Source organism: Diadema antillarum, unplaced genomic scaffold (genome assembly GCF_040938485.1).
Source record: "Diadema antillarum isolate AM-2024a unplaced genomic scaffold, OU_Dant_1.0 scf00000140, whole genome shotgun sequence".
In the NCBI taxonomy this organism is placed as follows: domain Eukaryota; kingdom Metazoa; phylum Echinodermata; class Echinoidea; order Diadematoida; family Diadematidae; genus Diadema; species Diadema antillarum.
In genome coordinates, this window is record NW_027271029.1 from 1,936,058 (window position 1) to 1,963,644 (window position 27,587).

The window sequence follows — 27,587 nt, forward strand, 5'->3', positions numbered from 1 at the left end:
TTGCATAATATGATAGTGGCAAATGGTAATGATAATGATGATAATGACAGAGATAATAGATATTGTGATATAACAAGAGGAATGATAATTAGAATACAGGAATGAGAAGAAGAAGAGGAGAAGGAACAGCAGTAACAATAAAGATCAAAGCAAATACAAAATTAACCCGCTGAGGACAGGTCCTAAGTATACTTGGGCAGGGGTCTATGGGAAATGCACGTTGTAGCAAAATCAGCCCGTCCTCAACAGGTTAATGATAATGCAAGAAATAGCTAGATCCTCACCACTAATGGCTTGTACACTTTGGGCCAAAGAAAGGACGACTCCATTCAAAAAGGCCTCTGCCTCCGAGAGCAGCCTATTGCTGTATGCTTGGTCAGTCTGGTAGATATCGCATAAAACGAGAAATACAGAGTTATTAATATACAGAGATTATCCAAAACAACTTAAACACCTTTGTGTGCCTTCAAATATTCTAATGTGACAAAGTGATTAATGGCTAATGTCACTGATACAATTTCCAAGTTTATTCACTCCAACTGTGTTGTGTATTCAAATACCTGCTCATTACTCTCTACATTTTTATGTCTCCATTCATCAGTTCTTAAAGGGGATGGCTAGTAACCGATCAGTGGGAATCAGTGGGAATGCTGAGGGATGATTGCTCCAATCCTTGTGGGATTCATTTAAGAGTACATTATATAGCTACTGTTGTGTGAAAATTATTTGCTTCAGAACGGTCTCATATTCAAGTAATGTGCAGATTAATGCCTGTCACTGTACAGGCATGCTAACCTGGAAGCATTAAACTGCACATTACTTGAATATGAGACCATTCTGAAGCAAATAATTTTCACACAACAATAGATATATAATGTACTCTTAAATGAATCCCACAAGGATTGGAACAATCATCCTCCGGCATTCCCACTGATTCCCACTGATCAGTTACTAGCCATCCCCTTTAATTAGCTGGTTTGTCTATCATTATTCACCCTTTCCATTAGCCCCCCCCCCCCCCCAAAAAAAAAGAGAGAAAAAGAAAAAAGAAGTGAATGTGTAATGCTGAAAACAGGTGATAACTTGTCAAGTAGCCTATTCTGCAATATATATGATGCAAGAATTGACATAGCATTCCCCTACAGACATAATAATTGAAAGTAAATTGTCCCCAAATGTGTAATCTGTACCAAAATCTTTGCAATGATCCCCCTCCCCCAAAAAGAAAACTTCCTAATTCATTTTCTCTTCGCATTTGTAATGACAAACAATAATTTAGCTATGAACAGAGACTCCAACCCCAAGAACCTTCTGATCTGGAGATTCTCCCGCCTGAAACCCCTAGCGAACGGGAGACTCTAACTTGACTGTGCGCGAAGCGCAAAGTTGTAGGGTTCTAGATGCTCTCTCGTGCTATCTAAGGCTTATTTTTCAACATACGTTGACACTAAGTAAGAAATCATTTCAAGCGGGAGACACAGAGCCAGGGCGGGAAAACGGGAGATTTTGCAAAAATGTGCTTTCGGCGGGAGATCTCCCGTCGAAAGCGGGAGAGTTGGAGTCTCTGTATGAATAGTTGGCAAAAATAATTCTGATATAGACAGTTTATCACTGCTGTATCACAACCTTGACATTTACATAATTTCTAATCTCTGTGTGTTGAAAAAAAGAAAACACAAAGCAAAAAGAAAAGATGGGAACATACAAAAAGTGGTGAGACAGAAAACCTCTCATACAGACCCTAGAAAGATTCATGAAAGACTCTGCCTCTTCCAAGGTGGCTTCAACTGAGTCTAGTGCATTCTGGGTAAGCGTTACAAGCTGTCTAGTGGACTGGAACTGAGCTTCTGCAGACAGCACAAGGGCAACCAGCCGATTCAATTCCAGAGCCTTATGAAACAAGCACACAAACAAATAAAAACATTCAGTAAAACAGAAATATCATTTGCGAGATCCCCAAACAGGCAATTACCCATCAAGCTATGCATGATAGTATTCATATAAACTATGAGTCTTGGCTACCAATGTAAGGTGAAATAAATACATCAGAAGCAGATGTGTGGGTGTAATCTATGAAACTGGAACTGCAAATGTCAATCAGCTTTCCGTGATGGATTATTCCACATGACTTTCATATTAATTTGAGGTTGACATATACACGTTTTTCTATCTAAATTGTACAGTGAAAGGCAGTTTTTGGTCTTAAGAAGTGAGAAAATGTCAATGTCTAATGACCAAAATCTGAGATGAGGTTTCCTCATGAGATGATACCCTCACTTGACTACAAAAAGGTCATATGAGATTACAACTGGATGTAATTTTTGATGGCAGAAAACTTTTAGCATAGACACAATTTTTTTTTCAATCTGTTACAAATTTGTTTCTCAGTGTTTCATTTATGATACATGTACGTGACTTGTTCTTTGGGTAAGTTCTCTCTGTCATGTGATAAAATAAGGTCAAGTTGAAGACAGAATGTGGCCTTACTTGAGTCATGACCATAGCAAGGAGTGAATCTGCCTCGAGGGAGACATTTCTGATCCGACCCAGCTCGGTCTGAATGACCCTTCTCTGCTCCACCACCGAGAGCTCGGACACGTTCTCCCCGATAGCCATGGCGTCGTCTACTAGCAAGGCCGCCGTGTCGTTCCACGTCCCGAGCGTGTCCACGAACCGCTGGACGGTGGCATTGGCCGACAAGACGTTGTCCCGAGTCTGCTGGGCAGCTGCATACAGGGCAGTCACCTGGTCCCTCTGGACGGTGGACTGCCCCTCAAGAGCTTCAGCTGTTGCTGAAAGGGTTGTTGCCTGCAAGGACAAATACACTCAAAATGTGAAGGAAACCAATCTTTTTCAGCTCAATTCATTCAAGTTCAGTCCAAGTGTGTTACAACTAATCCTAGCTCGGAAGATGAAATAGATTAAATCCAATCAAACAATTTACAAGGATGATGATTATGAGGAATATGAGCAAGACCTCCAGAACACACAAAGGATTTTCTATGGGGGAGGAACAAACAAAAAGATAAATGAAGAATATACAGAATATGAATATGAATGCTATATAGTGACACAATGAACATCAAGGGCAAAATCTGAGGTCTATATAGTTTTTCTCACCAATTCAGCCAGCAGTGTGACATTCCTCTCATAGGACACACTGTCGATCGCCGCCACTTCCATCCCGAGACGCGCAAAGTCGTCCCTCAGGACTGTCAGGGCGTCGCTGGTCGTCATGACGTCAGGATCCAGGGTGCGCAGCTCAGCATCTTTTTCCTGCAGATCCTGGATGGAACTTCCCAGGGCCTGGAGACTGGTGTGGAGGGACTCCAGACTCCCGGTAGAGTTGTACAGAGTGTCCACGCACTGGTCACACTCTGAGAAATAGGGATTGAGAGGTGGAAATCGCTACATTTAACTTTCTTACATGTTGTTGTATGCTTCCTCGCATCCCGGCAAAGACAGAATAACACAAATTTAAAATCAAGCCCTCCAACAGTTTCTCTACACACCTGAATCACTTCATCTATCTATATAACTGGTTGGTTGCTTTCACTAATTGGTTTGGTTTGGTTTTATTTCTGCATTTTTTCAGCATTTCAGTACCAAATAGCATCACTGATAATTATTTTTCACCATTACTGACAACAATACAGTGTAAAGGAAATTAGCAAACTGTTATCACTGATGACTAATTAACGGCAAGTAAAAGGAATATTCAAGAAGGGAAAAATTCAGCAGGCGGCACATATATCATAAGCCTTTGCCTCATATAACATTGGTCTAGGAATGGGGCATTGAAGAATAAATCCACTTCAGAATAAATCCACTAAGGAAATAAAAAAGGGCAAAACAAAGAATCAGACAGACTAAGATCAACTTTACAGTAAGTAAGTAGATGACTTACTGGTGCATCCGTTGGAGCTGAAGTTGATGAATCCTGGCAGGCATTCGTCACACACCCTTCCCATTACACCGACCTTACAGGGGCACTGACCCGTGTAGGCATCACACACTGCCTGTGCCCCGCCCTCACTCCCAAGACCGTTGCAGCTGCAGGCTGGATTAAGAAGACAGTGAAATGGGTGTAAATGGTAGCAATTTTCTCATTGGTTCACAAAACTACTCATTTGAGATGCTTGACATTAACCCTTTAACTGCGCACTGAGTTTTCAGTTTGTGTGATGATACGTCTGTACAACGATGCTAATCCTCCAGTGTTACGTATATTCAAAGGTTTTAGGAAGGCACCACAATGTTTTCTCTATCTGCAGTGATAGTTACAAGGAAGCAAATAAATAAAACTTCCATTGTGTGGGGACTACCTAAACTACTGAATTAGTAATGCATAAACACAAGCCACCAAGCTCAAGAGGTATAGACACTGTCTGTATGCCTATATACTGCATAAAAACACGAATGTGGCTTTAATGAACATGAATGAGACATATTATAGTTTCCAGCCCTCTGCCTTCAGAAGGAATACATCTTCCAATAATGCAATACACAACATGAAATTGGATAATTGGAAGTGTGCAGATTTGCAAAATCAACCAAAAATTACATTTTGTTGTACAACGTGAGATTTAATGGTGAGCAACTACATGTATGATAAATGTGCACTTTATATCAATAATCAATCTGGACACGATGAACATTGAGGAATATCATCTCTGATCACAAAAAAAGCAACATTTTCCATTTCGGCACCATATTAAAAATTGCGGTTTACTAGTACTTCATCAGGTCATTACACTTTATGGCAGGTAGACTCACCAAGGCACGGCTGGTCTGGAAGCCCGTAGCTCCCGTCCTCACACCTGTCACACTTGGTCCCTAGTGCTCCGGCCAGGCAGCTACAGGTCCCCACGGCGTCACACTGGAGGGCCAGGGATCCAAACTCATTACAGCCACACTCCCTGCAGCCGACCGATGCGCCGAAGCCGAAGTAGTTCGGCAGGCAGCCATCGCACCGCCGACCAGTGACTCCCGGGAGACAGGGGCACTGGCCCGTCTCGGAATCGCACAGGAGGTCTGACGACCCCTGAGGGCTACAGTTGCATCCTGAATGAAAATACAGTTCCAACAAATGTAAGATGACGACAGTCTTGAGAAAACTGGGCTGACCAGCATGAAATATCATCAAAAGGGAATACTGTACTGCCAGCTTACATTTTCAGAAGCCACTCAATAATAGAACAATCATTGTCATATACATATCGAAGAATTTGAGATTCCCTGCTTAGCAACCTTAAACAAAACTCATCTACATATGTAAGTATACCTTTTGAACAAAATTTGAAAAATACAACATTATTTGCTGCTGAAATACAGACACAATTTAGTACATACCAATGTATATTATGTAGGCTAGAGCCCTTGAATATTGTGCATGGTGTATACTTACTGTAGATATATATATATCTTTTTTTTTTAACAGTCTTATGACTCGTGTACATGTTTGATTTTTAATTCTTGCCTGTATGTTGTGTCAGTATTTGATTGGAAATTTAGATTTTTTTTTTTAATGACCAAGAGTTTTTAAGGATATGAACCATGATTCCAAATTGTGCTACTTTAAGGTTCCCACTAACTAACTGCATGTAATTCTAAAATAATTGTATGTTATGCTCAATAAGTTTCATAGGATATTTGATATGTTTTTGATGTATACACAAACTTTTATTGTATTCTCAAGTTAGTGGTCACAGAGCTTGAACTGCCGACAACTTGGAACTATGAGTGTACATAGGCCTACACCATACATGTACTTTTGAACCTCTAAATCTCAGGTGCAATACATCCATAGCATTAAACCTGCACCATCTCACCTTGACAATTTGGCACACTTGCATTGCCATAGGTAAAGTTCTGACACCGCTCGCAGTTGAAGCCCGTGGTGCTAAACCCGCAGTTTAAGCATTCGCCCGTCACACCATCGCAAGAGTTTGTGTTCCCGTTACAATCACACATCTGGCAGAATCCATCGGGGAGTTCGGGCTGCCCGTAGTAAAAGTCAGCACACCTGAGATGCACAAGCAGAATTTTGAACAGATTTCAGTCCTCATAACAATTGATTTATGTCATCAATATTTCATCATTAGTCTAAACACAAAGAAACAGATATGAAACAGCAAACGTACCTAAACTTAAAGTCCATGACTTGGGGAAGATACAGAAACGTTCACTGAGCAAGCAATTCAAACTCATCACTGCCACAGTATGTGAACACTCAAATATCTTATATATATCGACACATATGTTAATACAAAAATTAAAAGAACAAACAAACTGAACAAAATATTTACATATGTTTCTAGACAGGCAGGCTTCACGCAACCTGAAATGCACATAACACAAAGAAGACACAAAGACATAATCCACATTCATATTACTTACATATCACACAGTGGTCCGAGGTGTCCAGGTGCACACTCCAGACAGGTGACCACTTGAGCGAGCTGGACACAGCGGTTTGAGAGGGCAGTGGGGGGTCCACAAGGGCAGGGCTGACAGTCCTCGGATGTCCCACGGGTGGCATCACCATAGTAACCATCCAGACAAACCTCACAGTTAAAACCTGATGGAATTATAAAAAGTTCTTGCGGATTCAAAAAGAGTCTACATGTGAGTTAATATCCATTAAATTGTTGTATCGCATAAACCACAAACATACACAAAGCATGATCTAAACACAGGAAGAATGTATGAGCACTTCAAAATGATACCACAAGTTGGATGTCAAACCCAGTTGAAAGTTTGCTAACTCATGAATTTTACCTCCCTTTAAGCATTTAGAGCTCACATTCAACCATAATTTTGTCACAGCTTCCTTTTTACAAGATATCAGACATGCCAGTAGCATGTTCCACCACGCAGCTCAGAGTATTCAAACTGAAAACATAACAAACAGACACAAGGATTATAGATTATATCACAATGCTCCTTGACTTAAAAGAACTTGCCTCCAGTGTTGTCTTGGCAGTCCAGACACTGCCCAGTAGTTGGATCACACGCAGAGCTGTGCCCATTACAGTCACATGCCACACACGTTCCAAAGAAGTCATGTGACGTAACATTCTCTCTGCGATAGCCTTCAGCACACTCCTGTACAAGGTAAACCATATGAATGAATTATGGTTACAATGACATAGTGATTTTACCATGGCAACAAATCCACAATAATGATTTGATAACTGATGTACTTAAAGGCATCTTTGGAAGTTCTTATGTGAGGAAAAAAATTACAATAATCCACAGATCATTATGCAAAATCTTGCTCAAAAATAGGTGTGAGAATTTGGGACAAACAAACAAAAAAGGAAAAGGAGAAAAAAAAAGATGGCATGTATCTTATCACAGAAACAGTGAGTCCACTCCTGGCAGACTTATCTTTTTTTCTTTACTTCATTCTTGGTCTATACATTAGTCTACACATACGATCATGAACACTTCGAGATCTTTGCATTTTGTGATGGGCCATATCATACTACATGACGCTTGAAAGTTCCTTTTCCCACCATTTTAAAGCCTCGTGTTTCAGACTGGTATGTTAGCTTCACTTTCTCCACGATCTGGGAAGTCTGCCACATTCAAAAAATAAATTAATGCCCCACGTGCGTGCTGCTCCTTTCACTAGCTGACTTTGATTTCCGTTCATGAGGACTTGCCCTACATGGGCTCTACCTTCTGACCTACCTCACACGAGAGCCCCTGATATTCAGGACCACACTGGCACTCCTCAACAGCCAGAGCTCTGGGGGCAGAGGCATCGTAGTTTGGTGAGTCAGGTGATGTGGCCTTGTAGTAAGAAAAATCGCCAATGCTGGAGAGAAAGAAAAAAAGAATGTTGTGCCATGTACATTAAGAACAGAACTCTCAGAGGAAAAGTTCAATAAATGTATTCAACTCTACTGATAAGCCATGGAATAAGCCATATAATGTCCCTGCTCCCACCAATACATGTCAATTCTTGGGAATCTAAAGGGTGAACAGTTGTTGTTGTTGCGATGTCATGCAAAACTTCACTTTTTGCATGTCAGGGACAACCAATGTTGAACAAAGTACATAAAATTTCAGTACATTAGTAACCAGTCCAATTGTGTTGAATCATCTCAGCCATTCATTGCAATGCACTGGGGATATTAATACTCAAATAAAAGCTTAAAGTCATATCAAAGAAAGACAACAAAAAATATTACATTGACTTTATCATTCAAAGGCTTAGTCACCTTTCCCAAATATGATCATGTTTAAGAGGGATTAAACAACCTGCAGGAGAAGTTATTATTAGTTATTATAAACAGACTTTCCTCCTCCTGCAACCATTCAGGAGACACAAGGTGCATACTTCTGCCCCTTGTAAGTAAATGAGACAGTTTAAAACTATTATTGTTTTTTTTTCCTAAACATTGATGACCACTTACTAAACAAAACATCATGAGATAAATGCATGAAACAAGCAGCCTTTCAAACCTTGAAATCATAAATTGAATGCTGTATACCCTATTCATCTTCACTAGTGTAATATTTCAAAAAATGGGATGTTTACGAGTGTTTGAAATTGTGATCAAGAACCACAAGTGTTATCACTATTCACAAAAACACTTAGCAATTCCAACCTAAGATACAATAAACAGTGCACTTGTGTTACAGGAGGAAATAGTTTTGAGATATAAAATAAATGTTTCAACAGAGTTTGTTTCCAAAGATGGAAGACTGTCAAATGCACGTACCTTGTGACATGACCCACAGTACTGAGTGAAGCGGTCACAAAGATGCTGGTAACATCAGTGAGGATGGTCAAGAACTCCGCTCGGGTGGGCGCTAGACCAGTCGCCTGGACAACCCATCCTGATCTCTCGCTGACTTCCACAAACTTGGGCGATTGATCACCCGGCTCCAGTGTTCCTAAGGAGTACACTAGTGCTTCACTTCCACTCTAGAAATATAAAGGGGGGTAAATTCGAGTTAATTTAACATTGAACATTTAACATTAAACATACTTTCGCAAAAAACATGCATGAGAGTAAAAATATGTGCAAATTTTGTTAAACTAACCAAACAATGTCATTCACGCTTCAAAGGGTGTTAAGCATATTCAGTCACCTCAACTGTTTATGATGCAAGATGACAATTCTGTCGAAGGAAAATTATTGAAAAGAGGTATCATCCTAATAAGCAGAAATCAAAAATTAATATATCATGCAATAGCTTTGACTGTAACTGCAGGTACATAGGCCTACTGAATTTGATTTTACAGAATAGTTTAATTCTTAGAAACAAGAAAGACATATAAACTCCATCCATCACATAATTTTCACTAAATAAAAGTAATATTAAAGATCAAATGTTCAAAAGGTTAACAGTGGTAGAATGTTCTTTTCCACTTTTAAAACAGCATGCAATTCCTTGGGTTTGATAACATAAACTCATTTGTGTTTTTTATTATTATACCATCACAAATAATACTCCATCACTAAAGTAACAGGACCTATACACAGTAAGTTACAAATTAACCCATGGTTAAGGTATAGACATGATGACCACATATATTTCTGCTTGCACAGATTTATAGGTATATCATTTCATAGTTGAAAACTAGTCTGAAGGCAGTGTTTGTCTGTATTTTGTCAGTTTTCAAGAAATGATAAAAGAATGATATATCAGATATAATGAAAAGTTAGCCACAGAAGGTAAATGATGCAGCTACCATACGACCAAGCTCTGTAATTTCAATCTCAGGAAAATCAAATTCCTCAGCATAGAACACAGACTTACATTCAAAAGCTATACACTGTAGTCCAAATAGCTGGAAACTAACCTGAATAGTAACCATGGCCTCCAAAGCTACAGCACCAGCCGAGGTCCCAGATGCATCGTAATAATACACAAGGTCAAAGGTCAAGAGCTGGTTGTAGATCCCCAGGAGGTTTCCGACAAAGTCCGAGGGAGGAAGTCTCCACATTCCCTGAATGCCAGCATCCAGGACCACAGACACATACTCCGTATCATCAATGGTGGTTGCCGTGACGTTAGGGAGGGGCTCCAGAGTGCTGGTGGTGATGAACACCTCCCACATATCTACCGCCCCTTCGTTGGTTGGTACCACGTACTGGATACATACACGTGACATAACAGAGTGCAGGAAACCAAAACACATGTACACTGTATTTACTCACTGAAAGGTCAGAGGTTACATATGGCACTTGTCAGCCTAGAAACTACACGATGGAACTCAAATGATAGGTTAGATTTGATACCACTGTTGCTTCAAAGAAAATAAACATCTATATTACTTATAGGGATCATATAGTTTTGGTTGAGACCTAACTTCAGGTTTCTAACATTTGTTGGTGAGATAATGAGAAATCTCCTATGAAATATGAAAGAGCACGTGATTCAAAGATGAATTCAACGTTTATTGGATGAAAATTGGTTTTGAAATGGCTGGGTTATCCCAAACAGAGCATTTGTATATTACGATCACTTTCTTTTACTTTGTTTTTGGATGTCTCAGCCATTCCAAACCTGATTTTCATCTAATAAACTTTGAATTCCTCTTAGAATGGTATGCTCTGTACTATTTCATAACCGGTTTCATGGCATCTCGCGAAAAGTTAAAAGCCCAATCCCCATCTCCAACAATGCTATACCAGCCCTTTAAACCCATATCAAGCAAACAGACTTCCCTCGTAAAATCACTCACAAATGGCAAAATATGGGGATGGGATATGTAGAGATTAATAAATACAAGCATCACACAGTCTCCCAAAAAAATCATAAAAGATTTTTCAGTGGCTTGAGGCAAATTTATACATAGAATGCCACCATTCACACATTGATTTCTCCTCCTACTTTTGTCACATTGATTACAAATGCATCTAGTCCTGGGCTGACGATTAATATCTTAGTTCATTCAGAAAATTAAAGGTAGCCAGTTTGTAATTTCACATCTTGGGACATCTCACATATTGACAATACAATGAAATCACTATTGTTACCGACTTAATCACTATATGTATTCTCTTTAAACAATTGCATTTTGTGTAGTTTTTCCATATGGTCTAAACAAGGGTAAGAATTGATTTGTCGACTGATAGCATCAAGAGAATCTGTTTGAGCGTTTACCTGCACACTCCTCCACTGTGTGCTGTCACACTGGCTGGTGATTCCCATACATACACAATCCAGGCAGCCCTGGGGGTGCCCCTCGCTGTTGTAAAATGTACCTGCCATACAGGTGTCGCACAGCAGACCCTCTGTGTTGTTCTGCATACAGGGGAAATAGTAGAGCATTGGAAGATTTAACAACAACAACAACAACAACAACAACAACAACAACAACAACAACAACAACAACAACAACAACAACAACAACAACAACAACAACAACAACAACAACAACAACAACAACAACAACAACAACAACAACAACAACAACAACAACAACAACAACAGCAGCAGCAGCAGCAGCAACAACAACAACAAAACCGTCTTATTTACCAAGGGTAGCCTCTTCAGTGTTGCCACTGCTCTCCGAGAGGGCCCTGCTACCAGAGGGCCCTTTCAATCAATGATTGATGTAGTTTTTTTGTTCTTTTGGGGTTTTTTTCAAAATCTGTATAATCTATTTGATGTATGCAGACTTCTCTTCGTGGGGAATTGACACAATTTACACACAATGGATCAAATGTAAATTTGCTAATATTTCACGGAAATGCATGAGTGATGTCCTGTCCAGATCCTAGCTGTCTTACCCCAAAAATGAAGCCACCACGGCATTTCAAAGGAATGGCTCTCCCATTTTTGATATAGTCATTTGGCAGCCATGTCTTTTTGCTCTCCTGAACATGTGACATTTTGTAGATACGAGGTCTTGTCACCCCAGTGATGATGGACCACTGAGTGAGTAGAGGCTCACCTTGCATGGGCATTGACCCGTGATGGGATTGCAAACCGAGCTCAGACTGCCGTCCACATCGCAGTCGCAGCGGGCACAGCCCTCCGTGGTCAGCTCCTTGTAGCCGTCCAGACAGCGGGAGCAGTCACGGCCACCGACGCCCGGCTGGCACTGGCATTGACCGGTGGTCTGGTCGCACTGCAGACTGACCGACCCAGTGGGATTACAGTCACAAGGCTGTTTGCATATGGCAAAAGCAAAACACAACAATTTGTTTGACATATTCTTGCTACATAATTTTTTTTTTTCATCTTGAAGAAGTACCTCCTGGATAATTTAAATAGGGTTTGACCAGTATCATACCATCATTTCATTTTCAAAGACTATAATTCTATACATCTTTGCATAACAGGGCCAGTGCTATCCGGCTTTCATAAACTGTTTCATAGATTCTGTTCGACTGATTTTGATTTGATTTATTTTGATACTGCATGATAGTACACTGGACCACCATTATAATAAAGTCCTCGGGACCGGCAGTTTTCTTTCATCATATCGAAATTTCGTTATCACCGAACAAATAAAAAATAAAAAACGAAGAGCAGGTAATGTTGCGGACTCAATTTTTACTTCGTCGTAAGTGGAATTTCATTATAACCGTGTTCGTTATAACGGGAGTGCACTGTAGAGCAGAAACTTGAATGATACAAATTTACACAACTATGATCTCATTGAAATTAAACATATATATTGACATACAATGACGTTCCTGCAATTTGATGAGTGATGATGCATTACCTGACATCCCGTCGTACTGTTCAGCCCCCAAGTGAAGGTCACACATCGGTCGCATCGACGTCCGGCAGTGTTGGGGGGACACGTGCACTGACCGGTGGTCACATCGCACACTTTGTCATCACCAAAGCAGTCACAAGCTGTCAGAGACGAGGAAAGGTGATTTATACTGAACAAATGCACACTTTCTAAGCGTGTTTCATTCAAGGTCAGTAATTTGGTCTTCCTGCAAAATCACATGACATCTTTGTATATTATTGATTGGTCTGCAATTGTTAAGAAGAATTATTTATTTTACCCTTATAAGTGCACTGAATATCTACATACAATACGACAATCCTTGGAACTGCTATGAACAACTTTTCCCTCTCCCCCTATGTTGGTAGCTATAGAGTGTACTCACAAAATCACTACAGTACAGTACACAACTCTGTACAACTTCCAATGCAGATGCTTTCATTACATGTGTATGGAAGACATTGACCGTAGATCATATATCCATCTACACATGTATCACCACAGAATGAAAGATGGAGGTCATCAATTATGATCGTTTATCTTTTATCTTATGCTCGAGAAATCTTTATCCTTACCTTAAGAAAACAAAACATGTGAAAGTGTGAAGTCTTGCTAAGGAGATATACTCACAGGTACACCCCGTGGCTCTGAAAGAGAAGTACTCCGGCAGACAAAAGTCACAGGTGCGCCCCCCGACGCCGTTCTTGCAGTCGCACTGGCCCCCGCAGGCATCGCACGTCATGCCGACACTTCCCGTGATGTCACAGTCACATGACATGGCTCCGTCAAAGTAGAAGGTGGTCAGTGAGAAGACACTGCCAAGGCACAGGGCTTCATCCGACGTGCCCAGTCTTGAGTATTAAATACAGATACACACTAATGAGAGATTTTCCTTTCTTTATTGACAGTTACCAATGACTAAGTTCTACTACCACTACACAAAATGCAGATGTGTTTGACAGCATAGATGGATTACCAAGTGGTTATGAATATGCACAATTGCAAATATCTTGCAGAGGTACACAATATATGTAGAGCGAGTTGGGTGATATTTTGTTTCCACCCTTTCTGTCTGAACAAGTCATATAAGCTTGCTGAAAATATGAAAGAATTTCAGACATTTTCATTTCAGAAATAACATCTCTACAAAAACAAAATAGTTTTTGACACAAACTTAGCAAATTCTTTTTTCTTTCTTTTTCCTTTTTTTGTGGCAAGGCCCAAAAGTGAAACATTTAATGCCTTTTATCATAGTTACATATAGTTACTAACAAGGTATGTCTAGATAGATTATAGGTAAACTAGAACACTTAGAAAATTGAAGAAAAAAATTGATGAGAAATACAGAATAAAACAAATAATACATACTTACCTCATGTCATTAGTCTGTATATTACATACATCTGTGAAATTTTCAGCCCTCTGTAGCCCTAGTAATGGTGTTGGATCACTGTATTCGGTGGGGATAGCAACTACCTGGTCCTGAAATTACAATGCCAAAATGGAAAACAGCTTTGATCAGACACTCGATCTAATCATATAAAATCATATGAATAGTCCACTGTTTGACAACACTGCATGAGGAAGATCACCAAAAGGGCTGAGACTGATGAAAATAAGAGTGTTAATCCTAATCCTTGCAAATTTTCTGACATCTAATTGAGGTATTTAACTCATATATTTAAATTATCTTCCTTTGGGCTATGATTTAATCAGTGTCCTTTCTTTGGGCGATGCAGTGAACAGAGCAGCACTGCCAACGCAATAATCTCTTTAACAACCTAATATCATAAATCTATGATGAGCCATGATTGATCATGGGTCAGTCATCTAAGGGCTGATTTCTCAAACAAAAATTATTCTTTTGCTGGCTTTGACAGGCATCCTTACATTGTATGTAACATTGATATAACACCTGATGATTTGCTCATTTGTAATGGATGGGGTTGAGCTGTTGGATGTGAAAGGATCCCTAGGTTTAATTCCCCATTATTTGAATGCAAGAAGAAGCCATGTCTCACAATAATGTACAATTCTACATGGCTGGTGAAAAGGTCTTAAATACTGTAAAGACTCTACAAGACTTGAATGTATAAATACACAAATTCAAATCCATAAATGCATGTAAACACATCACAACTCTTTCAGAACTTTTGTGAAGGAAAAATCAATGGCTTTCTTCACATTTGCTAGGGTGACAGAATGTTGACTCTCTGTGCACAGAAATGGATCACTTTCACTTGTTGCTTACTTTAGATGAGGAGTACATATTGACAAAATCTCCTGTCATACCAGCTGGCATGACACAAAACAGGCACATATAAGAAAACTCTCTCAATTTGCCCACTGCATGCACTGTAAACACTGTCTGCCTACATACCATTACTGCATTGATTGCAGTTGCCATGGAGACAGCAGTTGGGGGAGGGGATTTGTTTACTTTGCTGCAACAGCTGCGAATGTTGGTCACGCAGTAGAATTTGAATGCAAGTTGAATCAATAATGCTAGCAGTGATTTGTATAAAAACCACGCATGCCCTCTTTACCGACTAAGCCTCAGTTCCTGGTGCTATAGACAGGGCCGGCGCAGCCGTGGGGGCCATGGGGGCTCGGGCCCCCACACTTTTTGTGCTCCATACAAAGGAATACATAAGGTGTCATCACTTTGTTAGCTCATGAAACCCGGAAGTGGGCCCCCACACTTTTGAAAACACTGCGCCGTTCCTGATAGATTATCATGGCATCAAAGATGAGAAATACACTGAGGTCCTAAAAGTTTGGTTTTTCACTCCTTGAAATTGAAATGGCTTTCAAGAAGTTCATTGTTCATTTGTCCTGCTATCTTGTGAGGTTACCACCTAAAATTGAACAGAAAATGCATTCCTGTCGTTGATGTGGCAAATAAAAGCATCCAACATGACTCAGATGGCAGGCCACAGTTTAAGAATTGAAAGATATATAGATCACTGCAACTTTTGTGCCAAAATTCATAAATACCAAACACTAATTTTGGATATGTGATATCTCATCAAAGACCATAGGATTATTGAATTCCTTTATTGCATGAGAGAGAAGATGATTAAAAAAACTTACGAGCAACACTCTGCCACCTCCTTGTGTATTCACACCGACTGTGATTTCCCAGTCTCCTGGGTTCAGCTGAAATCTATCTTCCAAAAGGGGGTCAACGTTGTCGGCCACTCCATCGTAGCACCATTCCTCCAGGCAGATGGGTAAATCAGCAGTGCCCCTCTGAACTGCTGCCTGCTGCTCACCCCCCGCAGGTCTAATGGTGACGCTCACAGTGGTGGCTCCTTCTGTAATTGCCCTGAGAACGATGTGGAACCCACCACTCAGTTGAGAGGGGGGTACAGACAGGATGGTACTTGCATTCATCTGCAGACAGGCAAAATTGGATTGAAATAAAATCAAAGGTTCACAGCTACACTATGGCCCCATTATGATGGAGGAACTTCAGAAACATTTAAATGATATGCTCAAAACTTGTTATCCCACTGTCAATGCACGTTTTACTAAGAAACTGTGTAAAAGAAAGGTGCAAATGTGACAATGTCTACAGCTTGCATTCTCTTGATTAGTGGAAAATTGATGAAAACAAAGCAGAACAGAAGTTTAGAGTATTTCTTGGCACTGCTGTCAGTCAGTCACCTAACCAGCCTTCAGTGTGCACTTGAAAAGAATGACATCAGTCAATGGTGACCGTGAAGTTAGCTGCGTGGTACCTTTTTCTCCAATCAATGTCATCAGTACATTCTGTTTTCTCAAAACAAAACGAACTGCTTTGTAGTTTTAATATTAATGCATATAGATTACTACCCATGGTCCTTAACAAAACGAAAGGTGATTTCTTCTTACAGAGTTAAAAAAGTACAGTCAAACAGCTTGCTAAACTTCTTCACTCTCTTGGTTTTCATAAAATATCAATTTTTCTGTGATATGAATACAGCTTCTTTAAGAAAATACTTAGAAACTTTGTCATTGTTATGATTTAATGCATGAAGTCAGAAAGTGCCTGTCCCTACTTCTGTTACATACACCATGATGATGTAATTTTTTAATATTGACAGTTCATGTGTTGCTGCAGTTTGATCTCCAACAAAACAACCTTGAGAGTATCATTTATTTCATAGGGCCTCTTCGCCCTTAATCTCTTACCATGCCAGAGAGTTCCACATAGCCGATGCCGAAGTAGTCATCGACATCCCGTCTCCAGAAGGGGCTGTCAGAGGTCTCAAACTCAGAGCTGATGGAGTGCAGGGTGGGATAGAATGCATCTTGGGTCACTCTGGAAGACACACGATATGGAGAGAAAACCAGAGAATGATCGGAATATCAGGAAAGTATCAGTGATTTTATCAATTATGTGCATGAGCTTGAAAGACTATGTGAACTTCATTGACCATGTTTGTGTACGACTGAACAGCTCCTTGAGGAAACTGACGGCAGTAGATGACATCTCATACAAGTATCAAACACCAGGGGCAGATCCAGGAATTCCGTAAAGGGGAGGCGCCTTTACAAAATAAAAGGGGGTGCACGCCCCCTCCCATTTTCTCTTTTGCACAAAACGCCCGGTGCGCCCCCTCTGGATCCGCCAACGAACACTGTGGTGTGACAGATGCTGTGTATCTATGACAGAGATAAGACAGCTGCCAAAAACTGTCAAAGTCTAGTCAGAATGGATACTGATACATGCATAATTTGGAAAGCAATACTCTTTCTCTCTGCCTTAACATCCCTCCCAAGCATTAAAGAAAAAAGTATTACAAAAAAGACCACACACAAAGATAGATAAACATGTACGCTACTGTAAGTTTCTGAATTAAAGGACAAGTTCCCCTTCATATACTAATGTGGATTGAGTGAAGGCAACAATATTAGTAGAACACATCAGGGAAAGTTTGGGGAAAATCCGACAATCCGTTCAAAAGTTATGAATTTTTAAAATATCTGTGCAATCGCTGCTGGAGGAGAAGACTACTACAGTGTATGATGTCACATGCGTACAACGATATAAGGAAAATAAAAAGAGAATTTCACAAAACTTAAAAAACTTTTTGAATAAAGTGCACATTTCTTCGACTTGTTACTGACTTATGTTAGGGGTAATATTATTCCCCCTGACTTCTGAAAGAGAGAAGTCAAGTGTTCTTTTATTATGTGAGAAAAGTGAGAATATCTTGAATTTTCTTTATACTTTCTTTATATACTTGTACTCATATGACATCACAAGCTATAGTAGTCTTCTCATCCAGCCGTGACTGAGTAGAAACTTCCAAAATTCATAACTTTTGAACGGATTGTCCGATTTTCCTCAAACTTTCACTGATGTGTTCTACTAATATAGCTGCATTCACTCAACCCACATGTCTATGAAGGTGAACTTGTCTTTTAAGATATGAAATATCTCATAACATCATGTATTTACTCTCATCTTAGTAATTTAGGGCGTTGGGGGCATACTGGTGTTTCTTGGCTTGTTAAGAGCTTGTATTAATCTAGAAACAGCTAAATCTGTCACTTCCCTTAATTGTAACACTGATCCATTTGTTTTCTTTGTACTGTGTCCCCAGCCCTCCCCTGACTGTTCTTCTTGTGTGTAGTCCTTAAATGTGATTGCTTTCCCTGCCTGTTTGTCATTTTGCCTCTGACGAAGATTCTGCTAGGATCGAAAGCTCAGGCCCCTTTTTTGACTCCATAAAAAAATTTAATATATATATTTTTTTTAAAGTACAACGTCACTGCATCTGTTCTGTCAAAAGTGCATTAAACATTCACATGGTGGATCCTCTTTAAAAGGTGACTATGCAAAAAAACAATGGCATGGTCAAGACTGAACTGAAGCAATAGCTTTGAAGAAGTAAGGGTCACTCACCCATCACACTGTTGACCAATGACCAAGGGTCTACAGGAGCACTCCCCGCTGGCTTTGTTGCACACTGGACTCTCCGCCGCGCCAACATCACAAGCACAGGCCAAGCAGCCATTTTCGTTTTCCGCAGTCAGGCCATAGTAGCCGTCCAGGCAAACGTCACATCGGCGTCCCCCTACGTTGGCCTTGCACGGACACTGACCAGAGGAGTCCTTGCTGCAGATGTTGGAACCATTCATGGTACCATCAAGGAAACAGTCACACCCTGAATGGGGACACAACATCACAAGGAGATAAATTAGATGAAATCAAAAGAGACCAATGAGTAGGGCAAGCACATACACCCGACCTGAAGTATTGTATGTATGAAGATGTTTTCTAATCTATGCAGTTATATACAAAAAAGACCAAAAAAAAAAAAACCCAAAATGGATGTCATATGCAAAACAGAGGTTCAAGCACAACTGATGTGGTTTATGAATATGCTGAATATTTTCACCAGTTATAGGCAGGGTTCAAACTAGAGCTGGAAAAAGAAAATTTAATGATGCCTGAAGTCTGAATTTACGACACATGTCACACACATTAGGTTATTCAAACCATGGCTACAATGTAACACTATGCTAGTGATAACTCTTTGTTCCTTTTTTCGTTACCCATAAGATGTCGGCCACATGCACGCAAAGAAAAGAAGAAACAGAGATAATCCTAGGGAACACATTTACTTCCCTCTTTCAAGCCTCAATGTACTGTATTTTGAGTTTAGTTCTTGTGCATATCAGTCTTATACAAACAGTTAATCCTAAGAAGTTTGGTAAGAATGGTGTACACTCGTAAAAGACAGCCACTACATTAGAGATTCAATAGCTGTATCATCTACTTTTCATCATTATACATGTAGTTAATGAATAAATCAGTTCAACAGCAATTTCAGATTGAACCACACAATATCATAATAATATACAATGTAGCTTATTTCTTCTTCTTCCACCGCCTGCTGTTTGAAATGAAAACCTGACTGCCACTTGGACAGAGACTTACCAAGGCATCCGTTGGTGTTGGCGTCGGTTAAGTCATAGAAGCCATCTCTGCACTCATTGCACTTTGACCCCTGCACGTTGACCTTACAGTAGCAGTCACCAGGAGCCTGCATAAATGACAAATACATTGTACTTGCATGTTGCTGTAAGTCCTTAAGCCCCCGTTCCACTATGCCGTTCTCGCTATGATTTGACAATTTTCTCAGGTCGGGAAGGATCGGGTAAAACCTGAGCCGATCTGGACACAGTACGATGTTAGAACGCTCTAAGTACGCTGCAGTTACGACTACCAAGTGCTTGCTACGCTCTTACTACGATGATCGGGAATTAGACATAGCGATCTCTGCCGCTGCCGGTACGCTTTAGAACGATGTAGCTACGCTGTTAGTGCGATGTTGCCGATGTTATCCGATCAATGCACGCTGTATCTACGCTCTGAACGATCTATACGATCTTATCACGCTCTTACCCCGTTCAGAGAGCTGAAAAGTGCCCGATGTGCCCCGATGTACCCCGATTCGACTGTGGGTCAGCAGTCAGTCAACTTATTAGCATGCAGAACCGAAGAAATATACTGTGGACCTCGAAGATTCATTCTTCTTTTTTTACTTTTGATTTTCAAAGTTGTTGTTGCTTCGTTATTCTCACTACTCTTTCTTCATCAGTGAGCCCGTGCTTCTGTGCCTCCAGTGCCCGGGTTATGACCCACCATTTCCCTCTCCTCTCCCCTCCCCCCCCCCCCTTGTCCACCTCGGACTTACTACCTTCTTCACTACTATATCTTTCTATCCTCTCATCAATTTTTTCCTTACAAGAGAGCCGCCATGTGTTTGTTAATGTGCGTCCGTATGTGTGCATGTATGTGTGTATTACTCTGTCTGTCTTTTTTTTACTACCGCTTAGGGAAATTTGTTGCTGTTGTTTTTTGCAATTATGTATATTTCTCTATGAGGGGACTGCATTCTGATACTACAAGCTCTGCTTTTTAGCAGTCCCCTCCATTTCCAGCAATATTTTGTATGCATTTACCACAGTGACGTAACTGTTATTTGTATCTCTGTTGATGATTTGCCTGTATCTCTTTTACAATGTTATTCTGTTCATCGCATTGTGGTACTGATTTCATGACGTCTGTGTATATGAGTGTTTCTTTGTATTTTTTATTATTTGTTTGTTGGAAGACGTGAAGTGAAATAAATCAACTTGAACTTGAACTTGAAGAGCCTCCTCAACTCACGGTTCTTTTGCAGCAATGCATTGTATAAACAAAGACGTGCTGATTTTTCGAAGGATTTTTCTTGATGTCCTTGCTTTTATAGTCCGTCTTCCTCCAGTTGTAGATGATTTCATATTCTTCAAAATTCTGCTATGTCCTCTTCCTCCTCTTTCAGCATCACGTGCAGTCTCTCTTTCTTCGCCTTTTGGGTAGCTGCTTCGCTGCTTTCTTCTCTTCTTTTTCTTCATCTCTTCTTCTTCTTCGAAAATTACAGCTAAAATTGCTTCCCGTTCTTGTGCCGATGTTACTACGCTCAGAAAGACCTTGTTACGCTCTTCCCGCTGCGTTTACGTCGTCATTACGCTCTCCCCGCTGCGTTTACGCTGTCACTACGCTCTCCCCGCTTGCCGTACGATTAAAAATATGTCAATTTTGATCGGGGAGATCGGGAAGAAATTTTGAACCGGTTCAAAATTTCTTCCCGATCTGAAAAACTGCCCACTCCAACCCCGACCTCCACACGCTGCTGCTACGATGCTTCCGATCCCCGTACGCTTTTGCCGCTCTCTCCCGATCTGCTAGATCGGGACAGATCGGGGTCCAAATCGTGATAGTGGAACGGGGGCTTTAGGTTTACAGCCTCACTCTGTAGCACTTCAAATGCTTCAGGTGGAACATTCTCTATGTTCCCCCCTAGTCATCATATGCATAATGTATCTAAAGGTGCTTTACAAATCACTCAATACTCCAGCATCACTGTGAATATATGACATACGACATTGCAGATCAGCATCTAATAAAACTGTCTGGATACTCTAATCTATCACATGCAAATCCCGCATTGACGATCGAGAGAGAAATTGCGGATATAAAATGTTGTAGAACAAACTCCATTTTCATCTTTTTCCATGAACTACTACACAAGCAGAGCATGTACACATACAATACATATCCAAACCAATGTTCGAACTCGGAAAGAGAGATAATAGTTTCTTAGGTGCCATACCATTCCTGCTGGATTTGGTACATCATCGTTCATCACACACTCTCCCTTAACCAGCCCAGTGAGGGCGTCCTCCCTGGTGCCGGCAAGGAAGCAATTACATGGCTGGCAGGCATCTTCATCGGACTGGGACTTGGTGAGCGGTCGGAAGTAAAACTGCAAGCACAGCTGACAGTTGATGCCTATCCAGAGAGATAAATTCACAGCAGTGAGAGAAATAATCAAATACCATTCCTTTGTTCTTTGAAACAAAAAGACACCTCATAACAGTATAAAAACCATTTATGCCACCACAATTGTTGGGATCTCAACAGATACATCTGTAGATGCAGATTTCACCAACTTTGTAGGACTTCAAATTCAGAGATGATGATCATCACCAAATAGGGGTCACTCTGCATCTAACTTAAATACTGTATACGCCATATATTTAGTGGGTCTAAATTTTTGCAAATCTGCACTTTCCAACGATTTCGCGAGTGATTAAATTCACGATCGTGGAGTACTGTACTGAAAGGAGAAATGTATATGTGTGAGTCACATTCATATTGGGATCAGAGTCATTATTTTTGCATGTCTTTAATTTCGCGAACAGCACCTGACTCGCGAATTTCGCGAAAATAAAAACCTCGCGAAATATTTGCCGTATGCAGTACTTGATGGAAGTATAAAAAGAACATGGTATGAAATGAAATGCCCATAAAACTATCTAGTATGTCACAACTTTCAACACAAAAGTCAGAAGCATTCACTACATATCATATGTTTTATTCTACTAAATGATCTAATGATTAGAAAATCACTTTACATCCTGAATTTTTTTTTTCTCACAGTGCCATGCAGTACACATTTAATTTCCTCAGAAGACTGAACAGACTTCTTGTTACCTGCTGTGAAATTCTGACAATCCTGGCACACGCCCCCTCCGACGAAGTCTCCGTTGACGTTCAAGCTGCTGCCAGATGCTGCAACAGCCTCATCGTAAACACAGACTTCACTGTGATTGAAGCAGTCACACTCTGCAAATACAAAACATAGCAAACAAAAAATCATAATTTACACATACATTGGTACGCTCTGTTCAAATGTACTCCGAATTTACCATGCTTAAATTTTTCAATTACATTTCCTATATGTATTTGCTATAAATGTATGTCTGATATATGAATAGATTGGAAATCTACATCCATAGCACTCACTACAGAGAAAGGGAAGAAATGAAAAAAATCTTACGTTCACAGACAAAGCCATTAGTGCCTGGTTGGTACGGCAACTGGTTGTAGAACGGAAGGCATTCGTTGCAAGTCTGACCCCGCGTGTTGTCCCCACACACACACTGGTAGGTCTCCAGATCCGGGTCGGAGGTCAAAGGTTGCAGGGTGCAGCCTATGTTGTGGTCATTACACTCACAAGGTGCCATCACCTCCAGATTACGCACTGTGTAGTGGTGCTGTGTAGAAGGGTCCAAAACATTCGTCTGTTTAAAATCAACCACTCCAAATATATGTAAACATATAAAAATCAAGCAAGCTATACATGTACTTCAAATACTCTCTTTGAAGCTCAGTCTCTTACTCTGTCAACCTTTTAATCTGGTTCTATGCAACTATGATCAATTTGCCCACAAAACTGATTCTATTTCGGGTAGCACACGTATCAATCAAGAGAACCAAAAATGCATCTACAGCAACATAGATGCCTATGCCTCTTTTGAAAAAAGTAGCATCAAGGCTTTATATCTCACCTCACAACCATGGACATATTGTACATGCTAAAAGCATTCATCAACGACTAAACACATCTGGGAACCGTTTCATGAAACTTTTTGTGAGTGATTTACACTGACAACTGCTAAAAGCTACTGAAATCCTTGAGTCTGATTGGCTGATAGCAAATTTGTCGGTGAAAACCTCAGACGAACTCGTTGATGAAACGCCCCCCTGTTCTTAAGCACCAAGAGCATTGATTTTAGATATGGTATAATGAAGGCTTTTCCTAAAAAAGAAAATTGGCTACATGGTCATTCTCTCAATGTAAACTGATTTTTTTGTGGGTAAAAACTGATACTACATGGCACAGAATAAACTAACCTCTACAGACTTTGCAACAATGGAAAGCCAACACACTCTGTAATAAATAACAAACTGTATCAACTATCACTGGGAGAGGAATTGTACTCACATATTCATTCGAGATGAAACCAAAGCTACGCGGCATATCGTAAAAATTGATCTTGATGAAGCGAGCTCGCTGCCAATCCTGATATGCATTCGGAGTGGACCAGCTGAACATGATCTGAGCATGAGGAGACAGATCAAATGCAGTATGTCATCAAAACAATTAAAATTGTGACTATTAGATTACACTTTCATGTTGATGTACGGTACTGAAAAAGATGAAAATGAAGCTCTTTACAAATTGAGCAAATTACAGTCTGAAATTGACTTCAGTTTATTCAATGAAGTGAAGTACATTACTGCTACTAAAAATCCAGTGGTCAAAATGGAACATGGGTTGATTTCATCTCACACTAATGAAATTAGAAGGAATTACAGAAGTTTTACAGAATCTTCCCACCATTATACACAGTAAAATATAACTACATTAATTGCCCATGGGAGACAAATTAAGTGGCTGCAAGCCACACAAGACATGTGGCTGCTATATTTAAGGTCTTTGATACATAATGTCTCTCTGAGAGAGACTCCAATGGCCACATGAAACAGACTGCCAAGTACAAACACTTGACCACTATAGAAAGGTGCCTGCTATGATAGGTTTGACTGTATACCCTACAGTACATGTAAGTACAACTAGGATACAGTTCCTTCAAGTTCGGGCCCATCCTCAATTCTCGATGATTCTGTCTCAATTATCTCTTCTTTTTCTCACCATTTCATTGCGTGGCTGCTCGCTGAACAAGAACGTGGTGCACAGGACAGTGTTGGAGTCTATGACAGCTGTCACAGGTGGCACGTTAAAAAGAGAGGTGCACTCTCCCAGGCTTGAGACTTGGTAGAGCCACTGAGTGTATGTCTGACCATCCTCGGATTTCTCAACACCCATCTGGCCAGGCCTGACAGAGTCGCCCATCTGGATGGTGATGGACTCCACTGAGTGTACCTTGGACAAAAAAAAAATGTTTCAAATGACTGAAAGTTTAATAGCATGCAATGTTTTCACAACATTAAAATCAATCAATGTGAAAACTAATTCTTATCTATTATTGTAATTAGACGGAACAAGAGGGGAACAAAATTTTATTCATGAACTGAGATGTTCACTCTTTTTTTTTTTATACTGGCTTTACCAGGTGTGAGCTGCGAGTGACTTTTTATCCTTTTGTTACAGTTAATCTTTGCTTACAATAACTCAAGATGTGCTAGCTGTGGACTGAACACATCTGCCTCTATGGGGCTATTAGTATACTCTCAATGCGAAGTATAGCATCCTTACAGGTACTGCTTAATGGATCACTACAAATTGTTTATTTTGGAAAGACTTCCTTATATCCCCCCCTAGGTCCCCACTTATTTTGCCATAGATCTACCACTCTGCAGTACCATACTCTTGTTAACTTACGCATGGATGTACAGTACATGTAAACTGTCCACATCACTTTCAAAATATGTGTCCTGTGACCCTGCGTTCATCCATGCATTAGCTATTGCAAGAGTAGGGTAGTGTAGAGTGTTATGTGGCAAAATTAGTGGGGGTCATAAGGAAGTCTTTTCGACTTGTTGAATTTGCTGGTTTCTCATTCTTGTTCTGTTTTGTACTACATAACACTGGAAATTACAAGTACAGTAAGTTTACGGCAAATTTAAATTATTGCAACACTGTCACTGAATCCATTAAGTTTTACTAGTTATTCTTACAGAACATAGATTTACTATCCTGACAAGTACCTCTTGCAAGTCAAGTATTATTTCAGAATCTGGACTGCTGAATCCTGCTTCAATCAACCTGAGTCTGGATGTGCTTTGCCACCATGTGTAGCTCTCTCCAGTTGTTGGGTCCAAGTCCACCATGTATCGTGGAGGATGGGCTAGAGACGATACATTGGCATCACAAGTAGATTCGATCCGGTCTTGCGGGGACTTACTGCTCTCTGTATGGGCTAGAAACGTTTCAGCAGGACTTCCACACGTTATGTTTGCTGCGATGGGCTTGTTCAGGGCAACGTTGACGGTCTGGGCGACTGTCGACGAACGAGTTGACAAAATCAGAAGCAATGCAATGCCCAATAGAAGCCTACGCTTAAAAGACATGCGTGGGACTAAGAATGCAAAGTCTTGCGTGCAGGACATGATTTCATCGGTAAATAACTCCACTTTGCTTCAGAAAGTAAAGCTTTCGCAGCATCAACACATTGCTGATGTTCAAAAATGTCCAGACTTGTCAAATCAGTCGCATTTACAACACGCTCATACCCGTTTTACTTCGTGATCCACACCCGTTCGCTTCGTTTCTAACGGACGCTACTCTCGCAGATGCCAGAGTATTTGCATAATTAATTGATTATTTGCGACAGCGGTGGTGACAGCTGTATTTAAACTGTGGACTGCGAACAGGTGTAACGTTACATTGATGAGTAATCAGGGCAGAAACGTATACTACACACAATAATCAGGGAGGTGTTCGACGTGAATATAAACCCTTGTCTAGATCTCCAAATGCTCGATATGACTCATGAGAACGCCGGTCGTTGTTATCGCAGTTTAAATGCCAACGCTTTATGTTGCTATGGAATTTAAAGATCTCGGATAACGCTCGCGCTATCCGTTGATCGGTTTGCGCAACAACGTCGGTATTGTGGATCGCATTCCGCATTTCAAGGAGAGCAATAATATGGATGGTATATGTCCTAATGTCAAATTATGAAATATTAGCGGAAATGCATGAGGAACGTGAAACAGGAAGAAAATAGTCGTACCAACCCATTAGTCATACAAACATATGGACACACACAATACTAGTAGGTTAGGTTAATATATATTTCTCTCCCTCCCTCTCCCTCTCCCTCTCTTTCATGGATCGATACCATTATGCAGTTTTATTGCAAAGAGGACCGCCAGAAGGGAGAAAAAAATAATATGAAACATAATAGTCCGGTACCAACAGGGTAATATAGATCATCCCTGACTGTTACTTTCTCATGGGCGTCACCAAGGGGGGGGGGGGGGGGGTGCGTTGGGTGCGAACGCACCCCCCTTCAGATCCTTAAAAAAAAAAAAAAAAAAAAAAAAAAAAAAAAAAAAAAAAAAATCAGTCTGCGAGCGACCTCAACGCCGGACGCTAAATAATTATTCTTTTCTATTTTTTTTTTTTTTTTTTTTTGCACCAGGGACCAAAAAAAAGAAATAAAAAATTCGTGGGCAAAGACAATTCGCACCCCTGGTTCTGGCAGCAATGATATTATACATATCTTATACTAGTATTCTGTTTTATCGAACGTACTGTACATCCGTACGATACGGAGCAGGGGATGCTCTAAAGTGCAGATTTTGGACATCCTTCCCCCGCTTGGTCACTTCGACGCCACCTCGCTGGTCATACCTCCCCCAGTCGTGGACATAAACCGACACCCTTGACTACCAGTGGCGGATCCAGGGGGAGTGGCGCATCGGGCGTCTCCCCCCCCCCCCCCCCCCTCTTAATTTCCAAAGCGAAAAAATATAGCTTCAAACGGCAGTTTTTGGACTGTAATGTCAAAATTT

The 27,587-nt window shown here is 40.4% G+C and overlaps 1 protein-coding gene across 1 annotated transcript in view; it reads right to left on the reverse strand.

Moving 5' to 3' along the window:
* Window positions 1-26,467, reverse strand: part of LOC139721214 (laminin subunit alpha-1-like) — a 52,094-nt gene extending 25,627 nt beyond the window's left edge. The window contains exons 1-27 of the mRNA XM_071632539.1: window positions 25,776-26,467; window positions 24,760-24,990; window positions 24,049-24,162; window positions 23,101-23,317; window positions 22,755-22,886; window positions 21,871-22,049; window positions 19,650-19,755; window positions 18,612-18,873; window positions 16,892-17,021; window positions 15,809-16,111; window positions 14,088-14,197; window positions 13,346-13,566; window positions 12,701-12,837; window positions 11,924-12,139; window positions 11,131-11,271; window positions 9,824-10,114; window positions 8,736-8,941; window positions 7,699-7,825; window positions 6,966-7,107; window positions 6,400-6,580; window positions 5,832-6,025; window positions 4,777-5,064; window positions 3,908-4,060; window positions 3,121-3,377; window positions 2,488-2,808; window positions 1,741-1,890; window positions 285-381 (exon numbers count right to left, since the gene is read on the reverse strand). Coding sequence (XP_071488640.1) covers window positions 285-381; window positions 1,741-1,890; window positions 2,488-2,808; window positions 3,121-3,377; window positions 3,908-4,060; window positions 4,777-5,064; window positions 5,832-6,025; window positions 6,400-6,580; window positions 6,966-7,107; window positions 7,699-7,825; window positions 8,736-8,941; window positions 9,824-10,114; window positions 11,131-11,271; window positions 11,924-12,139; window positions 12,701-12,837; window positions 13,346-13,566; window positions 14,088-14,197; window positions 15,809-16,111; window positions 16,892-17,021; window positions 18,612-18,873; window positions 19,650-19,755; window positions 21,871-22,049; window positions 22,755-22,886; window positions 23,101-23,317; window positions 24,049-24,162; window positions 24,760-24,990; window positions 25,776-26,177 — 5,308 coding nt within the window. The 5' untranslated portion in view covers window positions 26,178-26,467. The remainder of the gene's footprint in view (window positions 1-284; window positions 382-1,740; window positions 1,891-2,487; window positions 2,809-3,120; window positions 3,378-3,907; window positions 4,061-4,776; window positions 5,065-5,831; window positions 6,026-6,399; window positions 6,581-6,965; window positions 7,108-7,698; window positions 7,826-8,735; window positions 8,942-9,823; window positions 10,115-11,130; window positions 11,272-11,923; window positions 12,140-12,700; window positions 12,838-13,345; window positions 13,567-14,087; window positions 14,198-15,808; window positions 16,112-16,891; window positions 17,022-18,611; window positions 18,874-19,649; window positions 19,756-21,870; window positions 22,050-22,754; window positions 22,887-23,100; window positions 23,318-24,048; window positions 24,163-24,759; window positions 24,991-25,775) is intronic.
* Between the last annotated feature and the right edge of the window lie 1,120 nt (window positions 26,468-27,587).